We start from the raw sequence: 27026 nt of genomic DNA on the forward strand, positions 1-27026 counted from the left end.
TTGCAAGGGGGGTTCCATTAACTATGGTACTGAGGTAATTCTTTAAACACCATTTAGTACGATGCAATGGTGACGGTATGGTGTTGAAGCTAAATAACACTCAAAAGGGTGAAAAAAAACTAGAAATTACAACAACCTCATAATTATTATTGAAGTACAATATGAGAATGATTATTTTCTGCTTACAATTGTACTCTGTGTGTGCTTTAATAGGTGAGCAGCTCCCCGGCATGCATGCGAGCGCTGACCAAGATGTCGTACTGCCCCTTTTGTCAAGGCATGCCAGCCATTAAGCCCTGCAAGAACTATTGCCTCAATGTCGTCAAAGGCTGCTTGGCCAATCAAGCCGACCTGGACCCTGAGTGGAACCACTACATAGGTCAGTGTTGCTTCATTTCTCCCCGCTCCGCTAAAACTGTTTTTCTCATGAGCTGCTACGTGGAGGCAAATTATACATGATGGAGTTGGATATTGAGGCCTCGTGGTTGCCAGGCGTAAAACACAGATGAAAATGAGATATGTGGGAAAACAAGAGAAGCAATTTGACCATTGACCACATGCTAGATGCTTGAATTGGATAGAATGTACCTTTATTGGTGCAAGAATTGGGAAATTCTAAAGTTTTGTGTAAAAGTAGCTGAGAATACTGCTGCCATGACAAAACTATACTGCATTTATTTGTGTATAACACACATGTTTCTTTTCCTAAAAAATGACTTGGGTGGTCTTTTACGGTATTTGTGCAATGACGATCCATCAAAAGCTGCCATGATTGTCCGTTGTTTTGCTGCTACGTGTACCCAAAAAGTTGGGCATAAAGGTGAGAAGTAAAATGGTTCGTTCTGGTAACCTTGAGTCTCCGCAGTTTGGATTTGTCAAGAACCAGAACAGGATCAGGACCCAAACACGTGACGTTACTCATACAGGCCATTTATTTGACGGGAAATGGGGAGTCATGCACGTTAGGCAGCAGTCTGGCGTGAAATGATAGGAAGCCAGAGGCCGATGAGATCGATACCAATTGCCCGAGTTGATATTGGACAGATGGGGTCGAAACCGGACAGGACAAGACAGACAGGATAGATAATGAAACAGGATCTCGAAAAAAAAAAAAAACAGGACGAACTAGACAGGAACGAGAGAATAATAAACACAACAAAAATAGACGGAAACAAAACTGGAAACTGATATTAAACAGGACAAAAATAAACAGGAACAATACCGGACAGGGAATACCAACAGGAAATAGGACACAGTCAAAACCCAGAGGTTCGTTAATGGACTGACAAAGGAAAAATGAGAGTACTGAGCTTAAATAGACGGAAAGCCAATCTGTCAATGAGCCGCAGTTGGCGGCACAGGGGCAGGGCCAATTGGGTTTCACAGCAACCGTGACAGTATTCTGTTTTGTGCTTTGTGGCATTCATTTTTGGTTGCACTACAATACAATACAGCAACATCTAATGGTCAACATTTACACAGTGTCCCTTTAAATATCCAAACAGTGACTCACATTAAAGATATCCAGCCACATTGAAGTCAAACCTGCGAACGCAGTCCAAAACAATTTAAATGAACAAAATGGTCGAGAACAGACGCTCATCCTGTCAATTTGACAGCACGTGTAAAGTGAACTTGAATTGGAGGAAAGCTTTGTTTTTTGTTTTGACAACACCAGCTTCTCCTCAAATGAGAAAATCTGTTGTGTGTGTGTTTTCTTGATCTGTTGTAACCCCAGACGTCCCTTATTGGAAATTATTTTCCTCACTGGATTCTTCCCTCCCGTCAAGCCTAATGGGGATTTGTCACGGGGCGGAGGCGCAGCACATCAACCTCAGCGCTGGGAACTCGTGTTTGAGACAAAGAGTGCTTAACATCAATGGAATATTTATATATTAAATTAAAACACCGCGAAAAGATTTGCCGGCGCACACGACTCGGGCAGGTAGCATGTCGTGTAAAGGTGCAGCAGGAAAAAAAGGGCGACTGTGCTGACAGCCCGTGGCAAAGAAAACATTGAAATCCCAACTCGGAGCAGAAGTGCTTTCCTTGAAGTCGTAGCTCGCATGCTTGCTCTCAGAGGTTACTTTGGGTCGTTTTAGAAGAGGACAAAGCATCAAAGTCTGCATGTTTTATACAACAATTGTTCGCCGACATACGATTTCACAGTTAGACGACTTTCTACTTTTCGTTCTTACCTTTGTATCGTGTGTATGCACAGCACTGGCCTGGAAATAAATATTTGGGTTTTTCATTTTCTGAGCGTGAACAAGGAAAAAACAACGGAATGGGGGCGGTTAAACCGACATTTGGATTTCTGCGTCCCCTTATCACATTGGATTTCTGTTCCCGATAACGCATTCAGTGCCATAACTGTTTCAGAAGCATTTTCCCTGAGTGCCAAAATGTAAAAATACTTTTTTTTGTTTTATATTAAAAAAAAAAACTATAAATCTTTCTCTCCCTAAGTATATAGCCCTCTGGAATGATTTCAGTCAATATACCGCCATTAGATTGCAGTGTTGTCTCTGGTCAGATATTTGTCCACACATCAAGGGAGCCACCACTTCCTTCTTCCAGTAAATGAGTGTGTGTAGGTGGCCCCACGCAGCTAATAGGCATACTAAGGAGGTGTGGCGAGCCTCAAAAGGCACAGAAAAATGTGTCACAGACCAGAAACAGACACAGGACCCAATAGTGCTCGTTTTCTCAGTTTTTATTGAATAAGAGGGAGAGCAGGGCTTGCTTTCATGATCCGATGGTTGACGGACAATGAGAGCGCGAGATGCGGAAGTGGCACTTCCGTGTCTAGGGAGGAGGCTCGAAAACAGGTAGGACTTACAAGTAGTTAGCCGGGACTGGAGAGCAAGGGGAGTGTCAAGTTCGGAAACGAGATCGGCGTCAGGAGGCAGGCAGGTAGCGGGGCAAAACAGATCGGATAACGGGCAGGCAGAACGGGGCAGAGTCAGGTCCGGAAACAGGTTGGCAACAAGGATCAGGCAGAGAAAAACAGGGCAGGAACAGAGTCTGACGTAATAACGCATAACGATCTGACAGGGATCTCTTGAAAGCCAGGTGTTTGAAAGGTGTTCATCAGCCAATCAGCTCTCAGGGCTGTTGGCGCGAATTGAGCAGTCACAGGTGCTCTGAATCGGCAATCATGACAAAATGGGCAACAGAGCTTAAAGAGAGCTTTTTTTAAAAAAAAGATGACTAATTCCTATCGTTGTTGTCTGGTCAGGGAGGGATAATGTTACATGCACGGCCATGGGAACGCGATCGGAATAGTAACCAAAATCATGAGATCAATACTGGAAAAATTGGGCAGTCGTAAATCCATAGTTCATGCATAAGTTCATTGTTCTTGCAATAACATGTTAGTTTGGAAGCAAAGTGCCCTTGTTTTTATGGAAGGCATTTTTTAAATATTGGAGGGATCAAAAATGCAAAAAATAAGTGAAAGTTGTGCTTGAAATGCATCCTTTCACAAAAAAAGTTGTATTTCACAGAGGTTGTCTTGGAAAGATGTATTTTCTATAAGCTTAGCAATGTTCAACTGTGTTTTATAAAATAATGCTAAAAGCTAGAATTGTACTTTTTTTTAATGAAAAAATAGGGTATAAGCTTTCGTGTTTTATGTCCTTTCTCCTATGCCGATAGGGCTACAGAACTAACTTTTCTGTAGGCCTTCAAAAATGAGTCAAAATGGCAATTGACTAGTTGCTCTTCCCATTTGAGGGACACGCCTGGCATTGAATGAGTTAATTGTTTTATTTTAAAAGTTTTCAAATAAGCTTTGCATAAAACATGTTTTATGCAGCAGAATAGAAGGAATTTCAATATCGAGTAAACATAATCTTGGCATGGTAATAGCCTGAAACAGACTCAAATGCACAATGACACCCATTCTATTGTAATATTGCCTTGCCTGTGGCAAAAACATTTAGGTATGCTGTTTGGCTTTGAATAGCCTTTCATGATCATTTACTTTGATATAGTGCAAAAGTAAAACAGGCTAAAATGCTTTCTGTGTATGCAGCGCTAACTACCGTAACCAACAGTGGTGTGTGATCTGGGAAGGCAAGTGAGTCTAAAATTATAATAAATGGTTACATTCATTCAGTGTCAGACAGTGATGGGAATAACGCCATTGTAATTAACACCGTTACATAACGTTATTTTTTTCAATAACAATATAGTCCAACTAATTACTTTTTCCGCCATTACACCCATGTTACAGTTACTGACGGTCAAAAGCGGGGCATTCCTTTGGCTGCAAAACACTAGGGGGACGTGTCGTCCTTGGCACACCTGATGCCATTTTCAGCAACGCCGTATTTTGCATTCCTCTGAGTTGTTTACGTCCCTTTTCGGATCATGTCACCGTTCAAAATAGCAACTACCATTTGGTTAGGTAGCGGTTATGAATGTAGTTTTTTTTCTGAAGAACCGAAAGAAAAAGCTTCCATCTGACAGCATAGATGTCAGACTCTGGTAACTCTAAATTAGTTGGGGGGACACACCGCCCCACTCCTACTACCGTACGCCTTCATATAGTGGTCCAAGGAGGGGTGACTGAAACATTGTGTTTTACTTGCTGACCAAGACACGAGCAGTAATGGTATAATATTTAGATTGGTACCAATAGAAGATTTTTTTTTAAATCATGTTTTTTTTTTTTTTATATCATGGTTGGCAGAACATATGAGACACAATAGTGAAAAGTAACCAAATTTATACAACATTTTAAATTGTGCTGTTTGCGGATAAAAAAATGAATGCATTGCAACTATACGCGGCAGCGTGTTGGGGAGGCAGCGTCAAGAAGAAGGATGCCTCTCGTCTCAATAAACTGGCGTGGAAAGCGAGCTCTGTTGTGGACACAGAGCTCGACAGCCTGACAACAGTAGCAGAGAGACGGGCACTGAAAAAGCTGCGGTCAATCATGGACAATTCATCACATCCATTACACAGCATTACATCCAGACAGAAGAGCAGCTTCAGCGACAGACTGCTGTCACTGACTTGTACCACGGACAGACTGAAGAGATCTTTTCTTCCTCATGCCATGAGGCTCTTTAACTCCACCCGGCGGAGTAAAGGCCCACATTAAACCACACCCCCTACATTGCATATTACCACACTTTTATAGCAGTGTGTATTTTATGTAGCACTATTTAAATGTAGCACGTCACATTGGGTATTTGTTTATTGTATTCCTTTTGCTTTATTATTGTATTGTTCTCAGCGAAGGGATGCTGCTGGAAATGTGAATTTCCCTGCGGGGATGAATAAAGTATCTATCCATCTATCTATCTATCTATCTATCTATCTATCTATCTATCTATCTATCTATCTATCTATCTATCTATCTATCTATCTATCTATCTATCTATCTATCTATCTATCTATCTATCTATCTATCTATCTATCTATCTATCTATCTATCTATATTGCCCCCTTTTGAGGTAATAATATGTAAGACCTACTTTTGTTGCGATCACATCCACAAGTCTCTTTGGGTGAGTTTCTATAGCTTTTGCGCATCTTGAAACAGAAATAGTTGCCCATTCTTCCTTACAAAGCAGCTAGTTACTTAAAAGTTGATGGTGTTAGTTCCTATTCTCTGCTGAAAAAAACAACCCTAGAGCATGATGCTGCCACCATCATGTTTGGCAGTGGGGGTGGTGTTTTCAGAGTGATGTGCAGTGTTACTCTTTAGCCAAATGTAACATTTTACATTCAGCCTAAAAAGTTCAATTTTGGTCTCATCTGACCAGAAGATAATGTTACATAATAATGTTTCCCATATCATTTGTGGCTCCCGTGTGGCTTCTGTAACACCAAACGGGCCTTTTTTCTATTGGATTCTTTCAGAAATTGCTTTCTTCTTGCCACTTTTCGAGAAAGGTAAATTTCTGCATAGTATGACTAACAGTTGTCTTATGCACATATTATCCCACTTCTGTTGTGTATGTATGTAGGTAATCAAATTTGATCATTGACCTCTTGGTTGCTTTTCTGATCAGCTTCATCATTTTGCAGTCAAAAGTTTAGACGGATGGCCAGATCTTGGTATGTTTTTTGCAGTTTAATGATCTCTTCATAGTCATATTACTGCTCTCACAGTGCTCCGGGACATTTGTAAATGTTGGGAACTATTTTTGTAACCCATTCCTATTTTAAACCTTTCTACAACTTTATCCCAGACCTGCCTGGTGTTTCTTTTGGTCTTCATAATGTTCACAGACCTCTGAGCCTATCACAGAGAAGGTGCATTTAAACTAAGATGCTGTTTGTCATTTGTTAAACAATAAGGTCGACATTGGATAATTTAGAAATAATCAGGACCTTTTGGAGTCAGTTAGCTGTGCTAAGTGAACAGTGGGGCCAATACTTTTGAATCACCTACTTCTCAGTTGTTTTCTGCTCGTTATGAATATACTAAAAAATGTTAGATACGTTTGTTTCATTTCACAATTGTGTTTCAAATGTTGGTGATTCTTAGAAAGTATTGTCATTTTTTTAGCTTTAAGTTTGAGGACTGAAATATGGCAATATGCTAAAAGTTCTTGGGGGCCAACACTTTCTCCAGGTACAGTATGTTAGTCGTTTAGTGAGTTGAATCAGTTGATTTGCTGAATAATTAGCCAGTTAACCTGTTAATGGGCTAGTAAGTCTGCGAGTAGGTTGGTACTTGAGTTGGTTACTTAGCCTTTCAGTTTGTTGGTCAATATGTTAAGCAGTTCGCCTGGCGTGTTAATCAGTTGGGTGCGCAGTTAGTCCATATTCAGAGACATCTTTATTTTTAACTAGCTAATTAGTTAGATTAGTCCGTTTTTCATTTAGCTGGTTTGTAAATAATTGTTTTGTCCTATAAGTCTCCTGATTTCCTAACTGTTTACACAAACATTCAGTGAGTTAGCCATTTTTGTAAGGGAATAATAACATTAGCAAGACAAATCAGTTATTTGTTTTTTTTGGTTGGTAATAGGTCGGTTGAATGTTCAGGTGGTCGGATGATTTGGTTAGGCAGTTGCTGCGAGCTGGTTACTCATGTGTCAAATGATAAAATATGTTGGTTTGTTAATCCCTCAGTCAGTTCATCTGGTTTGCTAATCAGTTAGTTTCTCAATTAGTCGATGTAGTTCCAACGGGAAAAAAACAAATTCTTATTTGTTAGTCGTTCATTTAATTAATCCGATGTTTACTAATAAAAATGAGGTTTAAATTTGCATTTTAATCAATCGGCTATTTCATATGAGTTCAGTCTTGGAAACAGGCAACATCTGTGCTTGTCTGGCTGAGGTCCAGTTTGGAATTGTGCCTCTTTAATGCAAGCCCATCTTGAAATGAAATGAAAATGAAATTATCTGCATTTATATAGCGCTTTTCAAGTCAATGACTTCCCAAAGCGCTTTACAGTGTGCTTCACATTTCCCAATAGCGGCCTTGTATTGCAGCCATGTAAGCCGCTAACCTTCTTATTGGGGGTATTAGGGGTTCAGTGTCTTACCCAAGTAACATGTAACACGAACAAGCCAGGATTCAAACTGGGATCCCTTGATCCCAAGATGAGCACTCTACCTCCTGAGCTACTGCTGCCCTTAAATACTTACACCCTAAGGGTGTCTATGAAATGAATTGAAATGATCTGCATTTATATAGCGCTTTTCAAGTCAATGACTTCCCAAAGCGCTTTACAGTGTGCTTCACATTTCCCAATAGCGGCCTTGTATTGCAGCCATGTAAGACGCTAACCTGCTTATTGGGGGTATTAGGGGTTCAGTGTCTTACCCAAGGACACTCGACATGTAACACGGAGAAGCCGGGATTCGAACTGGGATCCCTTGATCCCAAGACGAGCGCTCTACCTCCTGAGCTACTGCCGCCCCGTCTGTCTTCCAGTCTGTCTTCATCACGCAACTTTTTTATGAGTTTTTATGAAGGCAACTTTGATATTTCAAGCTGATTTTGTATATTTTAAGGTATGGCAATAACATTTCTTGAAAACACAAATAAATCAACTCATTATCAAAATCTATTCAATCAAGGGCGGTTGGCGCGATCTGTTCACAGCCGAGTGTGGAGCGGCCAGGATAAAGATCAGCACCTTCAAGTCTGAGACCGTGGTTCTCAGCCAGAAAATAGTGGCATGCTCTTTCAGGCTTGATATGAGATCCTGCCTCAAATATTACGGGCTCTTGCTCACAAGTGAGGGTGGGATGGAATGGAAGATCAACATATGGATCTGTGCAGCGTCCGCTGTCATGCGGACACTGTACCAGTCTGTCACTGTGAAGAGGGAGCTGAGCGAAAAAGCAAAGCTCTCGATTTACTGATTGATCCATGTTCCCTCACCTATAGTCATTAATTCTGGGTCATGACCGAAAGAAAAAGATCCCAGATACAAGCAGATAAATTGAGTTACGAAAAGCTTGGTCATCCGGGAAGGACTCAGTGTAAAGCCGCTGCTCCTTTACATTAAGAGGAGCCAGCTGAGGTGGCTTTGGCATTTTATAAGGATGACTCCTGGACGCCTCCATCTGGAGGTGTTCTGGGCATGTCCCACCAGCAAGAGGCCATGGGGACGACCCAAAACACGCTGCTGAGACTATGTCTCTAGGCTAGCCTGGGAAAACTTCAGGATCAGCTGGGTAAAGTGGCTGGGGATAGGGAGGTTTGGGCTTCCTTACTGACCCCAGAAAAACGGAAGATAATAGATGGATAGATGGAGGGATGGATAAAAATGGAGACAGAGAATTGTGGCTTGAATGGGACCAAACAAAGCTAAAACATCCACATATTACTTTATTTGCCTGTGAGGTTCCGCTCTGTGACCTAGCGTGCAGCATCAGGAAAATAAATTAGTCTTGATAGTGTGGCGTTCACATCATATGTCTGCTCCACCAAACACGGAAGACAAGCTTTTAAAAACTGTGAAAAATAATTCGAGCAAAAAGTGTGAGAGCCTTTAAACTCAGAAGTTGAACCCACTGATGGCTATGTTTTCCCCTCACCAGATAATAATCGCTCTCTTCAAATAAACTACAGCCCTTGACATTAACAAGAATCCGCCTCTTATCCATCGTGGGTGGATGTGTGTTGACAGTCAACGCTCAAACACATGAACTGCTTTTGAATGTACAAGTTACATTTGAACTAAGGGTAGATGATATGGCAAAACAGTAATTGTTAGGCTATCACGGTTAATGGGGACCAAAAAAAATACCTTGACTTCAGCCAGCTCTCCTCGATCATCAAAATACAACCATCCTGAATGTAGCGTTTCTTATGGGTTGTAGCTCCAGCTCATCCATTTCAAGGGTAATGGATCTGTTATTTGTGAGATACAGGCTTGGCAGGGGTAGCTTGTGAGAATTGTTATGTAGTCCAGAGCCTGTGGCGCTACTATTGCCTTCTCTTCAGTAACAATGCACAAAGCTCCCGCAGGGGATCACCATTTCTTTGCGCTTTCCCGACTTTCCTCAGAGTCTGCCGGGATTTAATAATGGATTTTGTTTCAATTTAACAAACTGCTGAATTACTAGCTTCAGTTGTAGCTATAGGCATGCTTTGCAGTTTGTCTTAAGTGGACACATAGAATTGTGTTTCATTGTTGGAAGTTTAAACTGCACCCCATTCTCAAGTCTCTTGGAGACTCCAAAAGATATTTTTATAGAATAGTCCTGTATTTGGCTCGATCCATCTTTGCATCAACTCCAACAATCTTATTAGTTCCTGTTCATAAAAAGCAACACCAAAGCATTATGTTGACACCACCATACTAGACAGTGTTACTCCTACGCCGTACGTAACATTTTGCATTTAGCCCAAAAAGTTCAATTTTGGTCTTATGTGACCAGAGCACCTTGTTCTACATGGTTTTTGTGTCTCCCATTGGCTTGTTGCAGACACCAAATAAAAGGTATATTAATGCAGAGTTCGACTAATAGTTCAACTAATAGTTATTTTATGCAAAGATTGTCTGCCCCCCGCTGTGTATGCTTACAGGTCATCCAATGTGGTTATTGGTGTTTTGGTTGCCGAACTGATTAGTATTTTTCTTGTCTGGGCCGGAAGTTCGGAGAGCCGGCCAGGTCTTGGTAGGTTTGCAGTGATTTTTTGCTGTCTCCATTGTGATATTATTGTTCACACAGTGCTCGGGGAGATGTATAATTGTTGCACAGAGGTGGGTAGAGTAGCCCAAAATTTTACTCAAGTAAAAGTACTGTTCAAAATAATATTACTCAAGTAGAAGTAAAAGTAGCCATCCAAATACTTACATGGGTAAAAGTAAAAAAGTACTTGGTGAAAAATTTACTTAGATACTGAGTAACTGTAGCGACGTCGTATTTTTTCATCAGATCATCAAATTATCAAAGTCAATCCAAAAAACAAAAAAATACATCTAATTTAAAAGTAAAGCAAAGCAAAGCGATCGCACAGTCAAAAAATCCAGGACCGTTTCCTCAACACAACCAACACCAGGGATATGTGGAAAGGCATTCAGGCCATCACCAGATACAAGCCAACCACCGCCCCAGTGCAGGACACTAGCATGGACTTTCTGAATGACCTCAACAACTTCTTTGGGAGGTTCGAGGCACAAAATGGCACCCCTGCAGCGAAAGCGGTTCCAAATCAGGACGAAAGAGCGCTCCACCTGGACTCATCTGACGTGAGGAAGACCCTGAGAAGGGTCAACACACGGAAGGCTCCAGGCCCGGACAACATTCCAGGGCGGGTCCTTAGGGAGTGCGCCGATCAGCTGGCTTGTGTACTAACAGACATTTTCAACACCTCGCTAGACCAAGCCACAGTACCATCATGCTTCAAGATTGCCACCATCATCCCAGTGCCAAAGAAACCCCAGATCTTATCTTACAACGATTACCGGCCCGTTGCACTGACTCCCATCATAATGAAGTGCTTTGAGAGACTGGTTAAAGAGCACATCACCTCCAGTCTCCCCTCCTCACTCGACCCCTTTCAGTTCGCCTACCGGACAAACCGCTCCACCGGGGATGCCATCTCCTCTGCGCTTCACCTGAGCCTGACACACCTAGAGGAGAAGAACACCCATGTGCGGATGCTGTTCCTGGACTTCAGTTCAGCATTCAACACCATCATCCCACAACACCTGGTAGACAAAATGAGACTCCTGGGTTTCAACACCCCCCTGCGGAACTGGCTGCTGGACTTCCTCACTGACAGACCCCAGTCAGTGCGGATTGGTCAGAACATCTCCGATGTCATCAACCTCAGCACGGGCTCACCCCAAGGCTGTGTCCTGAGCCCCTTGGTGTTCACCCTGATGACACACGACTGCGTCCCTAGGTCCGCCACAAACCACATCGTGAAGTTTGCGGACGACACAACAGTGGTGGGCCTCATCAGGGACGACAACGACCTAGCCTACAGAGTGGAGGTGGAGCAGTTGGTGGGCTGGTGCAGGGACAACAGCCTGGTCCTGAATGTTGACAAAACTAAAGAGATCATTGTCGACTTCAGAAAAAAACAGCCCAACCATGCCCCACTTTTCATCAACAACAAGGCTGTGGAGGTTGTCAGCAGCATCAAGTTCCTAGGGGTGCACATCACAAACAAACTCACCTGGTCCGTGAACACTGCATCACTGGTTAAGAGGGCACAGCAGCGCCTGTACTTCCTGCGGAGGATGAGGAAAGCCCACCTGCCCCCACCCTCCCTCATTACATTCTACAGGGGCACCATAGAGAGTATCCTGACCAGCTGTATCTCTGTGTGGTGTGGAGGCTGCAGCGCTACCGACTGGGGTAGTGTGAGGAGGGTGACGAGGACAGCAGAGAAAATCGTCTGGACTTCTCTTCCCTCCATTCAGGACATTGGCCAGAAGCGCTGCCTATCCCAAGCTAAGAACATTATCAGGGACCCCTCTCACCCGCATCATGGACTGTTCACTCTGCTAGCCTCTGGGAAGAGGTACTGCAGTGCGCGGTGCAGGACCACCAGGTTCCACAATAGTCTTGTCCCCCTGGCCATTAGACTGTTAAATGGTCAATCAAACACATAGTAAATCTAAACTGCTGCTAATCTGTACATCTGTGGGTTTTGTTTGACTTTTTGCACTACTGGCAGTTCTTTGTAGCTAGCCACTCCTTGCACATCTGTTTCTCTGCACTTTTGTACTTAAAGCGTTATTGTTACAGTGTTATTGTTCTGTTTACCTGACTTGTTTACCTGACTGCCCATTTTGCACATCTGGTTAGCTACTCCTCTTGCACTATTTGCGCTACTGTAAATTACTATACATAGCCATAATTATTTAGTATATTATTAGCACTCAATACTACAACTCAATACAACATTTTATTTATATCTGTACATTCAAGGAAACTGTGCGGGTCAGATGTATCGACATTTCGTTCTGTATACACGTGTACTAGAATGACAATAAAGTAGATCTGAATCTGAATCTGAATCTGAAAAGTAGATTATCATAATCAATGTAAATTCAAGTGCTTAAAAACAAAACAAAATTAAAATAGTATAAATAAATAAAATAAGCACATGTCAAGTTAAGTCAAGTCATATTTATTTGTATAGCCCTTAATCAAGAGTCTCAAAGGGCTGCACAGACCACAGATTATTGCAAACCACAGGCTATTATTATACCATCCCCTGATCTAAAACCTACATGTGTTCAAGTAAAAACTCAAAAACCTCAACATGAGGAAAATGACCAAATCTTGAGTAGGGACTGCACATGAGCTAATCCCCCTTCCAGGATCACCAGGCTGCAATGGATGGTGCAATAATAAATAATACACAGATAATGTAAACATAAAATACAGGTTATTCATATGCTATAGAATAGAAGTGTGTTTTAAGCTTAGATTTAAAGATTAAACATGTAGCATCAAGTACCACATTTAAAGGCCCAATACTTAACTTCACATGCTCTGCAAGCAGATCAAAAAGTTAGCACATGAACTCAAACAAAGGAGACATTGCATATTGTAGCTGGTGTTTTGCACCCTTTTTAAAGGGAACATGTTTTTGATGTAAGGCCAGGGGTGCTTCTCCTCTTCTGTGTTTTCTTAGTCGGTATTGCTCAGCGCCTTTTTTGTTCAGTTCCGTTCGTAAACAACGTTTCCCCCGCTGAAGTTGAATATAGTCACATGACGAGGCTGCTACATTTGGTTAATCGTGGTAGAGCCTGGCACAGTTCTGCGTCATTATTAGTGCACTTTAGCAGAGTCAGAGAGACGTGTAATCAGGTGGAGGGGATTTATCAAGCAAAAGGGTAACGACTTCAGAGTTGTGCAATGTAGTGGAGTAAGAGTAACGTTTTTTCTCACAAATTAATGCAAATAAAAGTATAAGTATAGGGATTCAAAAAATACTCCTAGAGGTACAACATTTCCCAAAACGTACTCAAGTATTGTAAATTCCGGACTATAGAGCGCACCTGATTATAAGCCGCACCCACCACATTTTAAGAGGAAAACCAATTTTGTACTCACACAAGCCGCACCTGTATATAAACCGCATGCGCCCACATTAAAAAAAATGTAACACAAGCACAAAATTAACCCAAACCCGACGTTTAGTCCCGCCATTGAAACGGAATGTCCTTCATTAAAGTACACAGTCCAAAAATCACAGCCGGCGAAATGAACGGAAAATGATACCGGTACTTAAGGTTTGATGCAGACCTGTCGAGTCCGGGTCCCTTTGAAAGTAATCCAAGGAAAAAAGTGTATATTTCCAAAGGTAAGGGTGGCAAAAATATATATCCACTTTTGTCCGCCGCGTCTACAATCAGGTCTCACCTTTACCCCACTTCCCGTCAGCCCGCGTTTGTTCCACCCCTTCTATTTTATTCGCCCGTGCAAAACATATCAGAATAAGAGTCTAAAATAAATACATTACAAAAATATACAGTTGCAAATACATATTGTACATGGTTACACATATTTACAAAGAAAGACGGTACACCGAGAGAGTTTTCAAAGCTTTAATAATAATAATATAACTTTCATCCCAAACGGTGCCTGTGACAGGGCAGTTAATGGTAGCAACACACTAGCAACATGCTAACAACACTCTCGCAACACAGTAAACGGGTCTGTTAAAAAAAACATACCGTACTTGTAAAAATCACGGTAAACCGTCCTCATGTTCCTCCTTAGAACAGAAGCCATCAAAGTCGTCTTCCTCAGTGTTGGAAAGAAACTTTGTCATATAGACGTCGTCCCACGCTCCCACAGCCTCACTCGCGCTGTCACTGTCGCTGGAAGTCTCATCCACTCCTGATTCTGTGCCCTCCTCTCCGTCACGCAGCAGACCGGCTTTTCAGAAACCGTTGGTGATGGTGGATTTTTTATGTGCCTTTCTTTTTGCATTTTGCATGATGAGGGTATGTTTACGCTAATTTAATTTATGCACAAGCCAAGAAGTTGCAGTCTCCCTCGGCGCATATTCCACCGGTCTAAATCTTACCTTTTGTACTCGAGCGCCGCTAGCGGGCGTTAGAAAAATTACATAATTTGGCCGCATCACTGAATAAGCCACAGGGTTGAACGTTTGGGAAAAAAGTAGCGGCTTATAGTCCGGAATTTACGGTAAATGTAAATGTAACGGAGTACTACCCACCTCTGCTGTTGCAAAATATTTTTGTATCCCATTCCTGCTTTGAACTTTTCCACAACTTTATCCCAAACCAGCTAAGCGTGTTCTTCGGTATTTGTTCTGTTCTACAGTGCCTACCTTTACAGACCCCTGAGCTTATCACAGAGCAGGTGCATTCAAACTGACACTTAACCTGGACTGTTTGTCAATGTTAGTCATGAAGGTCGACATTGGATCATTTAGAAGTCTCCACGGACCTTCAGAAGTCACTTGACTGAAATGAGAGACCGGGGCGGGGGGCAATTTTTTTGTTTTAAATATAATGTAAAAGATTGAAATAATGTGGTTCTACTAGAATCCTAGAACAAAATTTCAGTTCTTTAGCTGTAAGCTTGAAGCCTGAAATGTGACACTCTGTTAAAAGGTTGCTTTTTTCGGCACTGTATATCCATATTTCAAATTACATGTAGTGTCTTAATCACATCCCCCCACTGCATTTTGTCTCACCAGTCCTGCAATAATTCATTAGATTTTTTATTTTCCCAACAATATAAAATCGACATCCTCATGTACGCACTTGTTTTTCTCACCCTGAAGCAAGAGAATAATTAGACAAGCCAATTAAACATTTCACTTAACACGCTCACTGACTTAACACCCCAAGGTTCCGTTACATGTAAATGCATAACTATTGGGAACCAAATGATCAAGAAGTTATGTTAGGTTTGAGCTACTTGGCAGAAAAGGGAATTGTATAAATGGACTAATTCTCTGTCATGGTCAAATTGTGACCATCTTCCATACCTGTTGACGTGGACAATGAATATTTAATGACAATATTTATAATGAACTGATCTATACTGAAATATTCGGAAATTGTCCTTTTTTCTCATGAAGCTCATTTGAAAACAGTCAAGCACAAATTGTTGCACTTTGAAGAACTGAAAAGTATTTAGCACTTCATCGTGGCAAAAAATGCAATTCATTAGACTAATCAAATGAATAAATAAGAACTATAGATTTAGAAAATAGGCAAAAAGACATCAACTACCATAAAAAAAAAATCATGTTTTTAAATACTCGTGGGTTGTATTTATTTTACATATCAGGAAGCTCACCTAGATGGAGCTGACATCATTGTTGGCCATCTTTCCTTTTTCCATGTTCCCCTTCTTTTCTTTTTGCCTTCTTTTCTTTTTCTTTTTCTTTTTTAACTTTTTTACGCTTATTTTCTTCGCAAAAAATAAAATATATGATTGCCTGCCATCTTGTTTTACAGTGTCCCTTTAAGTGTCATTTTGTGCATTGAAAAATGTCAATAATACAATAAAACAAATATTCTTAACTCACTCAGCGGCAAAGACATACTTACACGTCATTCATATTTTTTTGTCTGTGCTGATGCATTTATAAGCCAAACTGATGTGATGGCATCGCATAATTCTTTTTTTTTTTGCCTGTTTCTATTTTTATAACATTTGTCTCCAAAGTCATTTAATCTGAGTTACAATGAATAAATCACATCCCAGTGAATCACGCAACAGATTAAATGGGTTCTGGTGAGTAGCCCCTCGTTAATCCATTTTTTCCCCCACCGGACGTCATCTGAACCGACCTTGCCTATTCCTGAAAAACAACAATTTATCCGTGCATTCATCATAATAACAAATGAATATTAAACTACACGATCAATTCCTTGTAGAACCCACGTCCCCCGGGCCCCACCCCACAAAATCTCTATGCTATCATGAAACATGTGCTTTGCAAAATGAGAAAATTCACGTTTTAATGAGCGCAGGATTATCATTTAATTATGTTAATTATACCGGTTGCGAAACTGCAGCTGTCAGTTCTTAACAGGTACCTGATTGATGTGGAATTTTATAAATGGAACATATCTTCTGGACCATAAACCTCAATTTTTTTTTCCACATGTTTTGAATTTATGGCTGATTTAACGATGTGTTTTAATTAATAATTGTTCCGCGCCAGATTTCTGCGCAGAAGACCCAGTGCAGAAAATATTATGTAAATTTTGGGTGACATGTTGAAGTCCGTGTCTGGTTAGGCACAGTCAGATTTACAAATGAATGACCCAACATCGTATACATTATATAATTGGGAGAACAAGAAATAAATATAAAAACTGAAGCATGGGAAAAATGTATTCCCTTCACTTAATTTATCAATGAAGTCCATGCGTTTCAATATAATTGTGATCCTCTATTATGGAAAGAGAAAAAACAGGGTTCATGCTTTTAATGAATTGAGTTATAATATTGTGTTTTCAAAGATTGAAAATTGCTTAAATTTGGGGTGAAGTGCTTGCAAATGCTTGAACATTTTGCCATATTGCACAACAAGTCACTGCCACTGCTCTCGTGCGGCTTCACTTTTCCGTTAAATTGTACTCCAGCATGATTAACGGGATTTGACATTAGTTTATATGACATTGTCTTATGAAGTGTCATCACCCTCTACAGTTTATATCATCCAGAGAGCTGGATGTTTGATATGCTTTTGCCTTTGTTATCTCAACCTTTGGTACACTTATTTTAATTTATAACTGGCACTTGCTGCTTGAATTCCTAACACTTAATGACAGGGTAAAACATTATTTCTAGTTTAGACCAGCCAGTTTACACCTGGCTTGGCGACCCCCTTTCCTGGCAGGTTTGAGCGGATCCAATTATCAGCTTTAGAGAGCCAGCAAAGGTGGGAATCTAATTGAGGGTTATTAATATTTTAAAAAGATTTAGCCGACTCACAATTTTTGCTGATAACGAAAGATAATGGCATAAGCTCATAAGTGCGCAAATGGAGCGGGCAAAAAGGTAAATCATGGCCATTATGTCAAATATCATATCATACTGTTGAGTTTTTTCCAGTTTGGACCAGAGAATATGAATGGGATCAACACACTTAACAATAGATTATTGTAAAAAATAAAGGTAAAGAAAAAATCTTAAATGCTCAAACACTTAAGAACAGTTGTGAATATTCAATATCACGTTTGTCGACCGATACCCAAAACTTGAGTACCCGGTGATTCCAGTTTCCGATACCAACAGAGCGTAAAATTCCCTTCCCTCTTCTTAGGCATTACAATCTATCACCTTAGGGAGCCAATCACGATTTTGGACTCAAAATGGTGACCTTTGTGAATTGTATAGATCCGAGGAGAAAATGTTTTGAGGTGGGAAGGAGGGTACTGTGAGATCTCCCAGATTGAATCAGGCATTTTAGTTGGTGCATTTGTATCAAAGTCAGTGTAGTTCGCACGGGTACGAGTGCTCTATTTATTTGTATGCACTGCGCATTAGATTTGAACTTATTATCATATGATGTATACTCACTGTTACCGACAAGAATGCTAGAGATTGCAGAAAACAGAATGACAACCTAAATAAATAAATGCAAAAATACACGATGAGGGACAAACATCTTTAGTGTATCTGATTTTGAAGGACATTAAATAATAGATGGATTTTACGTTGGTATCTCATCTCATCTCATTAGCCGTACCGCTTATCCTCATTAGGGTCGCGGGGAGGCTGGAGCCCATCCCAGCCATCTCCGGGCAGTGGGCAGGGGACACCCTGAACTGGTTGCCAGCCAATCGCAGGGCACACAGGGACAGACAACTCATTCGCTCATTCACACCTATGGACAATTTGGACCGGCCAATTCACCTGAAATGCATGTTTTTGGAACGTGGGAGGAAACTGAAGTGCCCGGAGGAAACCCACGCAAGCACGGGGAGAACATACAAACTCCGCACAGAAAGTCTGGAGCTGGATTTGAACCCACGACAGGTTCCCATGACATGAACTGTGCCGCACAAGCGCTAACCACTGCGCCGCCGTGCTGCCTTACGTTGGTATTGTATTCATAAATGTGTCATAATTATTGTGGCAGGGATTCAACAACAGGTGTCACTTGCGCTTAGAAAAATATAAAAAAAAAAAAAACAATTGTTACACTGATTTTTAATCAAAAATTAGGAGTGTGCGTTATACACAAATAAATGCGATATTTCTTTCACACGTCTCACCCAATTTTGCGCATTTTCCATCCCGGGCAACCACGGGCAAAAAAAAAACGCAAAATTTTAGCCGTGATTCAGCCGCAAACGGCTGTGTGACCGGCCCCTTAGGGTTGGAGTTAAGATTAGGTTTATACTGAGGGTTAGGGTTAGGGTCAGGGCTAGGGTAAGGGTTAGGATTAGGAAAAACACTGACTGAATCATTGATATAAATCAAGAAGTCAAGTAATTATGACTAAATACATGAACACATTAAAAAGTTAATCAATTATGACTAAAAATGAAGAAGATTATTACGTAGAAGTAAATAAATGATGCATGAAGAAGTTATAAATGACTGAAATAACAATTACAATCCTCACTATACATACATGCAGTGGGACATTTCAATATTACAACAAAATAACCTTTAAATATGCTTCAGTTGCTAAGATGCAAATTCAAAAAGGATGTCTGTAACTATCTGTTTGTTCTGCTGAGGATTCTTGAGGTAAATTTTGAACAAGCTGAATACTTCATGCCTCATAAACATTAGAATAATCCAGTCCAGAAGACATGTGAGCATGCGAAACACTCTCGGAATTTCGAAAAGATAGAACCAGATTGTGTGAACCATATTCCGCGGATAAAAATGCTGCTATACTCGTCAGTGTTGGATCAAAGGTAATTCCTAGGATTTGTACATGTGTGCTCACATAAATCCTGCATTCTCAATATTTTATAACAGATCTTGAGACCGATATGTTTCAGTTTGACGATCTCACGACTGACAGTATTTTGACGTATTTCACATGAAAAAAATGATGACACATCCAACTTATAATGTAGCAAGCAAATATCTCTAGACTCTGGAATTTAATGCAGAAGTATCCAAAGCTGCATGTAATCAGCATAACTATGGTAACAGAAACAGTTTTCAGAAACAATGTGTGTTTTGAGTAAACGATTAAAATGGAACGATCGTCAATCAAAAACAAAAGTCAGACAAAGATTGATACCTTTGGCACACCCGAGTGAAATGCAAAATATTTTGACATGTTTTAAGACCTTTGCTGGCTTCTGTTCAAAAGTTAAGACGCAAACCAATAAAAGGGCCGAGGATATCGAACTCAGTTTGGCTCTGGGGTCGGATCCAGACTATCTTTTCTGAGGTGAACAGGATTAGTAAACTCTAGGTTTGTTTTTCAGTATTATGATGTATCATTCAGCCTACATTAGTCACGTACTCTACATATTAAAATCACGGTGTTTTGTTAACACACATTTATTCACAAACAATCTGGAAAAAGAGTTTCATGCTTGGCATTGAATGTGTCAGTCGGTTCATTTTAAGAGTTGTGTGAATGTAGTTTTACACCTTAACCAACTCACAACACTATACAAACTCAACACTCCCATCTATTGGCCGGAGAAAGTATTCGTTTGGCAATTATTTGAAAAGATATGACCTAGAGACTTCCATCTTTTTTTGACATACTCATATATTTATGGAGATTAAACCAGATTAAATCATCCAATTGGATGGGCCTGTCCCGCATGCCATTTGTTTGACATGCCTGTAGTAGAAACCATAGGAAGATTATTTTAATTGCTGAAAAAAAGGAAATGTCTGTGTTTCAGAGGTTCAAAAACAAATGGATTAATCAGTAACTATTGGATTGTGAAGTATGTAGAAAAGTACTTTTTAATAAAATAAATATTTAGAAGCCTGTGTAGGAATTTTAACTTTACTGATTTTTTATTTGTCTTGTATTGCAAAATACATTTAACGCAAACAGATTACTGATTTGGGGAGCACAAATACAATTTGGTACAATATACTGTATGTTTTTTTCAAAATCCCTTAAATTGGTGATTTTAAACTGAAAGGTTAGTTTTACAAATTCTTGACATGTTGGGGTCACTTATAAACATTATTATAAAATATGTTTTTTTCATGATCGTGTGTTTTCTAGTTTTCATTTTTTAACTAGTTTTTCTTTTTACACTACATGTTACTTTGGAAAAGTGACAAAAGGGTAAAAAATGTAGACACAAAGTGATCTCAAAAATGCAGACCCTAGAGACCAGAAACTAAAAGTATCTGATTTATAACGGGAAAACAAAAATGTTGCCAATACGCTGGTCAAAGCCAGGAAAATGTGGAAGAACAAAAACCTCTTGCAAAATGAAAGGTCACTACATCCTACACTGGAATAATTAACTGGTGGAAAAAGGGTTAAACATATAAATATTGGGAGATTTGAAAAGATACAGAACGGAGGCAAGCATGTTATTCAGGCATGCACCTCCATGACACGGTCGCCCCGCTAAGGTCCGGAACCGGTCGCGGAGGGGCATCTGACAGAGATCACCGCAGCAGTTGGGCGCCGACCGACGTCAGACCTTCGTCGGACCCTGATAACGGGCACGCAGCAGGGGCGAGGCGGCAAAATCATATCCTCCTTACCAGAGTTCTCACAAATAGATTTCACTTACAAGATTCAATCATAATAACTGGTTTGTTTGCAAATGGCACTTCACAAATTTGGTATATAGCTGAAGACGTAAATTTAACCCACCACCTGCCACTGCTTGTACCTATAAAGCAGGGGTTGATAACCTTTTTACCCAAAGAGCCATTAAAGCAAAATATATATTTTTTTTGAGAGAGAAAGACTCACATTATTACCTTACCTACCCACAATAACTAAGGATCGTTGAGGCTCATTTTGACCTTCATTTTTTCCTCTTAAATAAAGGTTTAAAAACAAGTTGCAAGCAGAGTTATTTTCTAAAAATGTCACAAAATACTGCAAACGAAAAGTTTGTGGATGTTTTTCCCTTCAGTGCAGCGGGAGCGTGTGAGAGAGGCGAGCATTCTATGTGTGCAGAGGCCTTTGCCACCACTAGTGCTCACCCAGTCATATTGCTCTGTGTGTTTGGTTGGAATTTTTTTTAATTTCTTTTTTGATCAGTGGGGTTTTATCATAGATTTTCTCAAAAGTGAACTTACCTATTTAATGAGCTTCTATATAAAGGATTCCTTAGCAACGTGCAGCCAAAACAGGCTGTGTTGTTGTTAACCGTGACTGTGAACTTGTTGTCAAAACTGTTACCTAACAATAATTATAATAGCAATATTGGAACGGTACAGCTGAAATTTGCACGTGTAGCATTTTATCCCTGAGCCATATCTACTCATGAAAAGATCCATATCTGGCTCATGAGTCATAGGTTCTCGACCCCTGCTATATAACTACAGAACAAACTTTTCTGTAGACCTTCAAAAATAAGTCAAAATGTCAGGAAATGTCTGACAGCGGCTCTTGCCATTTTAGAGAAATGTCTACCATTGAATAACTTAATCAAATTAATTTACTTATTATCATAAACAATAATCTTTGAACACTTTTAATAGTAATTTGCAAATCGTGTCGAACATGTTTCATAAAACTGCTGGTGCAGCGAAAGCTCTCGAAATACAGGATATTTTTTCTGACTGTCCATTTATTTGATATTTTTAAGGCCACTTTGTAAAATTGTAAGACAAGGGGTTCCCATCCAAAAAGTATTATTTTAAAACCTACTTAAACACAAGCACCTTCCTATTCCCCAGATAGTATTGCTGGTGCATACAAGTCATAGAGTCTAAACCCTTGGAGGAGGAAAAATAAACTGTATTTAAGTAGTTATCACATTCAGCCTACACACGAAAGGTCCCCAGTTCGAAACATTTGCTGGCGGGGAGAGGGATGGTGGCCACCAGACTGTATGCGCCAAAAAGAGCACGGGTAATGGTGCCGCTACATCTCTAATGATCAAGGGATCTAACCTACCAAACAATGCCCAACCAAGTGGAAGAAACATTGTCCGTACCTGTCTCTCTGGCACGTGTAAAAGACAGGTACTTAGCAAGCCGCACGTTTTGTCCAAGCGCAAGGTGTCCTTCATGTCTGAAGGCTTAATGGTTGCTCGGGGTTTCAACAATGGCACTTGAAACCCTTTTCAATTAGACTCCTTGAGTTAAATGAGCCTGTGGAACGGTTGCCCGATCCTATCTGAAATTCTTAACTACTAAGTAATCACCACAGTACTTAGGTTAGAACAGTATGTTCATCATTGGTAATGGTTTTGCAGAAGAAGCATGCAGCAAATGCGGGAGTTGAAAAGTTAGCATGTGGTTTTCAGTTTGAATCCACCTGACTTGTAGTCAGACAAATTCATGGAGCGCGTACGTGCTGACAACTGAAGACCCTTTTCTTGAGTGGAATGTGAATCTTAGTTAACCTGCTAATGTCATCAAATCAACCGTGTATTAGTCTCGAAGGAAGGTAACCAATGGAAAGGTAGGTACATTGAAATAATAACAATAATAATGTACAATTGTAACTACTAATGTAAAATCACAAAAATGTCAGAAGATAAAAAACGTCTTTAAATTGCTCCTTTGACAACCAAAACTGACAAAATAATGTTCACTTTTTAATTGTTTTTTTTTCAGGTACAGATAACAAAAAGGGCTTTAATTACTCTGGTTGAGGTCGATCTGCTCCAGACAAATGTGTTCCTTCATCCAACTGTCCACTACCAATGTGTGAGAGATTATCCATTGTGGAAAGTAGCTGCTGGGTTGTGGGTGTTTGAGAGAACAACTTTGTTACAATTTAATCGAAATCAAGGGTTTTATCGAAAGCCCGTCCTCTGTTCTTTCAGGAACCGTTTGAATTTTCTCTCTTAGCTCAATGGTTATTTAAAAAGCACTTGTCAAACCCAGGCTCCGGCAACCCCATGTTCATAATAGGGTTAACCAAGAACTGTGTGATTTCTGTTAGTCTAGGTCAGGGTTGCGCAAACTACGGCCCGCGAACACCGACATGTGAGAAAATATACAATCCATAGCATGGCTTCAAACTGGGTTCACTTGTTGTACTTAAGATGAGTGTATGCCAAGGGTAGACAAACTACAGCCCACAGGCCATATGCACCCCGTCACGCTTTTGCATCCGGCTTGCCAAACAACAACTGTAAAAATGAGTATAAAAATGTTAATATGGTTTCTTATATGATATTATATTTTACATCTGCAAATATTTTAAATTATGTTTCCTGTTTGTTATTAGGGATAATGTGTTTTACATAGCACATGTGAAGTTTATTTTTTCATTTTACAGTATTGCAACTGTTTTTTTCAGAGATTCTTGACATAAAGTTGCTTAATATAAATAAGTTAAAATTAAATAGTAAATGCTGTAACAATTCAGTAGTATGATAGATTTAAGACTCTTACCTCCCCCTAGCTGATAATTCGCAAGGCCTTCCAGGATGCCCTCACTTTGCAACTCAAAATCTGATTGGCAAAACTAACCGCTTTTTTGACACCTACATTATGGTACAGGACCTTTAGAAAGGTTTGTGAAGGCCTCCGGGCAGCTATCTGAGCCTGGTCGCAACAGAGTGGTTGAAATGTGATCGGTTAAATGCTTAAATATGAAAGCACAAATTTAGAAGCAGCGTAACCAATGTGGTAAGCAATGAAAAGAAGCTAACATACAACTTGGAATAATTTTATTCAGTTGTTTTTAGGTTTTTATGGGAAAAAAACAATAATTACATTACACGATTCAGATATTTTTTCAGAGCAGCAGAAAAGGCCTTGCAGGCCCCGATGGCCAACCAGTGGTAAAGACACAGTTGTGTGGCAAATTTTTGACTCTAGAAAGCTGTATACTTGAATTGTGTTATGTCTAATGGTAAGACTGGAAAACTGAAACTTTTGATTATACATCAATAAATTACGTGTTACATGCATTTTCCTGTAAATTTACTTCCCATTATCATGCGAGGTTATATCAGGAACCTTACCAATAGTTCTCGAGTGTTCCATCAGTCGCACAGTATGTGTTTCATGTGCTGCAAAGCGGGAGAAGCGCTTGGCTGCTGCACAGGCCCAAACTGTAATTCAAAGTAGATGAAAACAATTTGCCTGCCGTTTGCTTGCTTGCCTTCTTGAATGCTAGTTTGTTTCAACTCTATTTAATCCCAAAGTGTTTTGCATTGGCATTCAATATTGGTTTTTTTAAAGATCTGGCAAAATATTTAGCTGCTGATGGAGGTATGGTGATACAAGTGACATTGTAGTTTTAAACAATGCTCAGTTTTGCTAAAAATGGTTTTGCTAGCATTATACAGGTACAATCTGTCTATTAATTACATTCTAATCATTTGTGAGGAGTTTTGCTGACTCATTTCTAAATAATTCGGTAGTTTAGATGCAAATATACTGTATGTCCAAGCCAAAATTAAGGGACATTATTGTAATATAAGACAATAGCGCAATATATTTCACATAAATAGTTACATTATTCAATCGCATACTGCACCTAATTATATGGTAATCACTGGTTAAAAGCATTTAGAGAGGATCTGGTATCAGTAGCAGCACGGCGTGGCAGTGGTTAGGGCGTGTGCGGCACAGTTCTGAGGTCGAACCCTCCTGTGTGGAGTCTGCATGTTCTCCCCGTACTTGCGTGGGTTTCCCCTGGGCACTCGGTTTCCTCCCACATTCCAAAAACATGCATGTCAGGTTAATTGGCCGGTCCAAATTGTACCTAGGTGTGAATGAGCGAGTGCATTGTCTGTCCCTGTGTGCCCTGCGACTGGCTGGCAACCGGTTCAGGGTGTCCCCTGCCCACTGCCCGAAGATAGCTGGGATGGGCTCCAGCACCCCTGCGACCCTACTGAGGATAAGCGGTGCAGATAATACTAATAATCTTTATCAGTATTGTCAAACCCCACCGCCTGTAAATGCCGAGGTCCAGGGTCATCTCTAAAATGACGTTTTACACCAAAAACAAGAATCAGATGGTGAAGGTGCTGTATCTGAGTCGGATCAGGATTATACCCCTGCTACTGGTAATCATGGATATCAGTACTATCTCTTTATGTTAGGGAGCAAACCCCTTCCCAATAAAAAACAGCCTGGAGGTGGATGGGTGCCTCCAGACTGTACTTGCGCAAGACACACCACACAAAGTGGTGCCCCTACAAGCTTAGAAGTTAAGGGATCCATGATTGGGAAACATGATGTCTGACATTAGGGCCAGTACTTTACAGATTCAAGCTTTGTTTTCTTTATAAGAATTTGTTTCAATTTCAATTCATTACAAAATGATATACATACATGTATGGAAAATGAATTCCTATTTAGCTATTGAAGGGTCACTGTGTAATATTTGAACAATAAACGAGTGCTATAAATCACGAGGGAAAATGCAAACTGCAAGAACTCAAAGACCCCAAACCAAAACATGTTTCATTTTCTTGCCCAATCTTTCACAAGGTTTTTGTTTTTTTGGGTTGTCAAACTCATTTTAACTCGGGGGCCACACGATAGAACAAACATTCTGTCGGGGGCCGGACTAGTAGATTAAAGAGAAAGAGGGAGGAAAAAGGAGAGAGGGCGGGACAAAGAAAGAAAAGAGAGAGAGGGGGAGCGTGTGAGAAACAAAAGAGATAAAAAGTTGTGAGAGAGGGCAAAAAGAAAGGGAGAGAAATAAAGAAATCCAAAGAGAAATAGAAAGACAGAAGGAGAGAAAAGAGAAAAGAAAGCGCAAAGGGTATGAAGAGAGAAAGAGAAAACAGAGAAAAGGGAAAAAGGAAGTTAGAGCAAAAGAGGTTAATTTGCTCCAAATTGGCCACTTTTAAAATTTGCCGGTTTTAAAAAGATAGTGTGTATGGTATAGCCCCTCCTGGTAAAAAAAATAACTTTATTTGAAAAAACAAATTTATCCATCCATCCAACCATCCATTATCTGCACTGCTTATCCTGAGTTGGGTCGCGGCGGTGCTGGAGCCCATCGAAGCTGTCTTTAAGAAATGGGCAGGGGACACCCTGAACTGGTTGCCAGCTAGTCGTAGGGCACACAGAGACATACATCTAGGAACAATTTGGACCATCCAATTAAGGGCCCGGTCACACAGCCGTTTGCGTCTGTATCGCGGGTAAAATTTTGCATTTTTTTTTGCCCGTGGTTGCCCGCGATGGAAAATGCGCAAAATTGGCCAACCCGCTGTTCATCGGTGGTATGCCCGCAAAACAGACACCGGCGACTGTTCCGCTTCCTCATCGCGTCATTTCCGCGTCATTTTCTCATGTGGACCACGGGTATAAAAGCTCCCGAGCTGGTGTTGTGCCCAAATCCGACTCCTACGCAAAATCACCCCCCCCCCCCTCGCGTGAACGCGCATTCTGCTGCGATCGCTTTTGTTCAAAGCGTGCATTGACGTTGGTGACTTTTTCATCCGCATTAACAAACGCATTTTGTAGAATACGATCGCACTTTATTGTTTAAATAAACGCGCTATATAGACTAGGATCTCCCAA

General features: G+C 40.4%; 1 protein-coding gene across 1 annotated transcript in view; it reads left to right on the top strand.

Moving 5' to 3' along the window:
- The window catches only part of LOC148353191 (glypican-6-like), a 195830-nt gene that overhangs the window by 84450 nt on the left and 84354 nt on the right, over positions 1–27026 (top strand). The window contains exon 4 of the mRNA XM_088353050.1: positions 214–379. Within this exon, the coding sequence (XP_088209176.1) occupies positions 214–379 (166 nt within the window). The remainder of the gene's footprint in view (positions 1–213; positions 380–27026) is intronic.

Source organism: Urocampus carinirostris, chromosome 14, assembly GCF_059441175.1.
Source record: "Urocampus carinirostris isolate Australia breed hairy pipefish chromosome 14, RoL_Ucar_1.0, whole genome shotgun sequence".
Taxonomy (NCBI): domain Eukaryota; kingdom Metazoa; phylum Chordata; class Actinopteri; order Syngnathiformes; family Syngnathidae; genus Urocampus; species Urocampus carinirostris.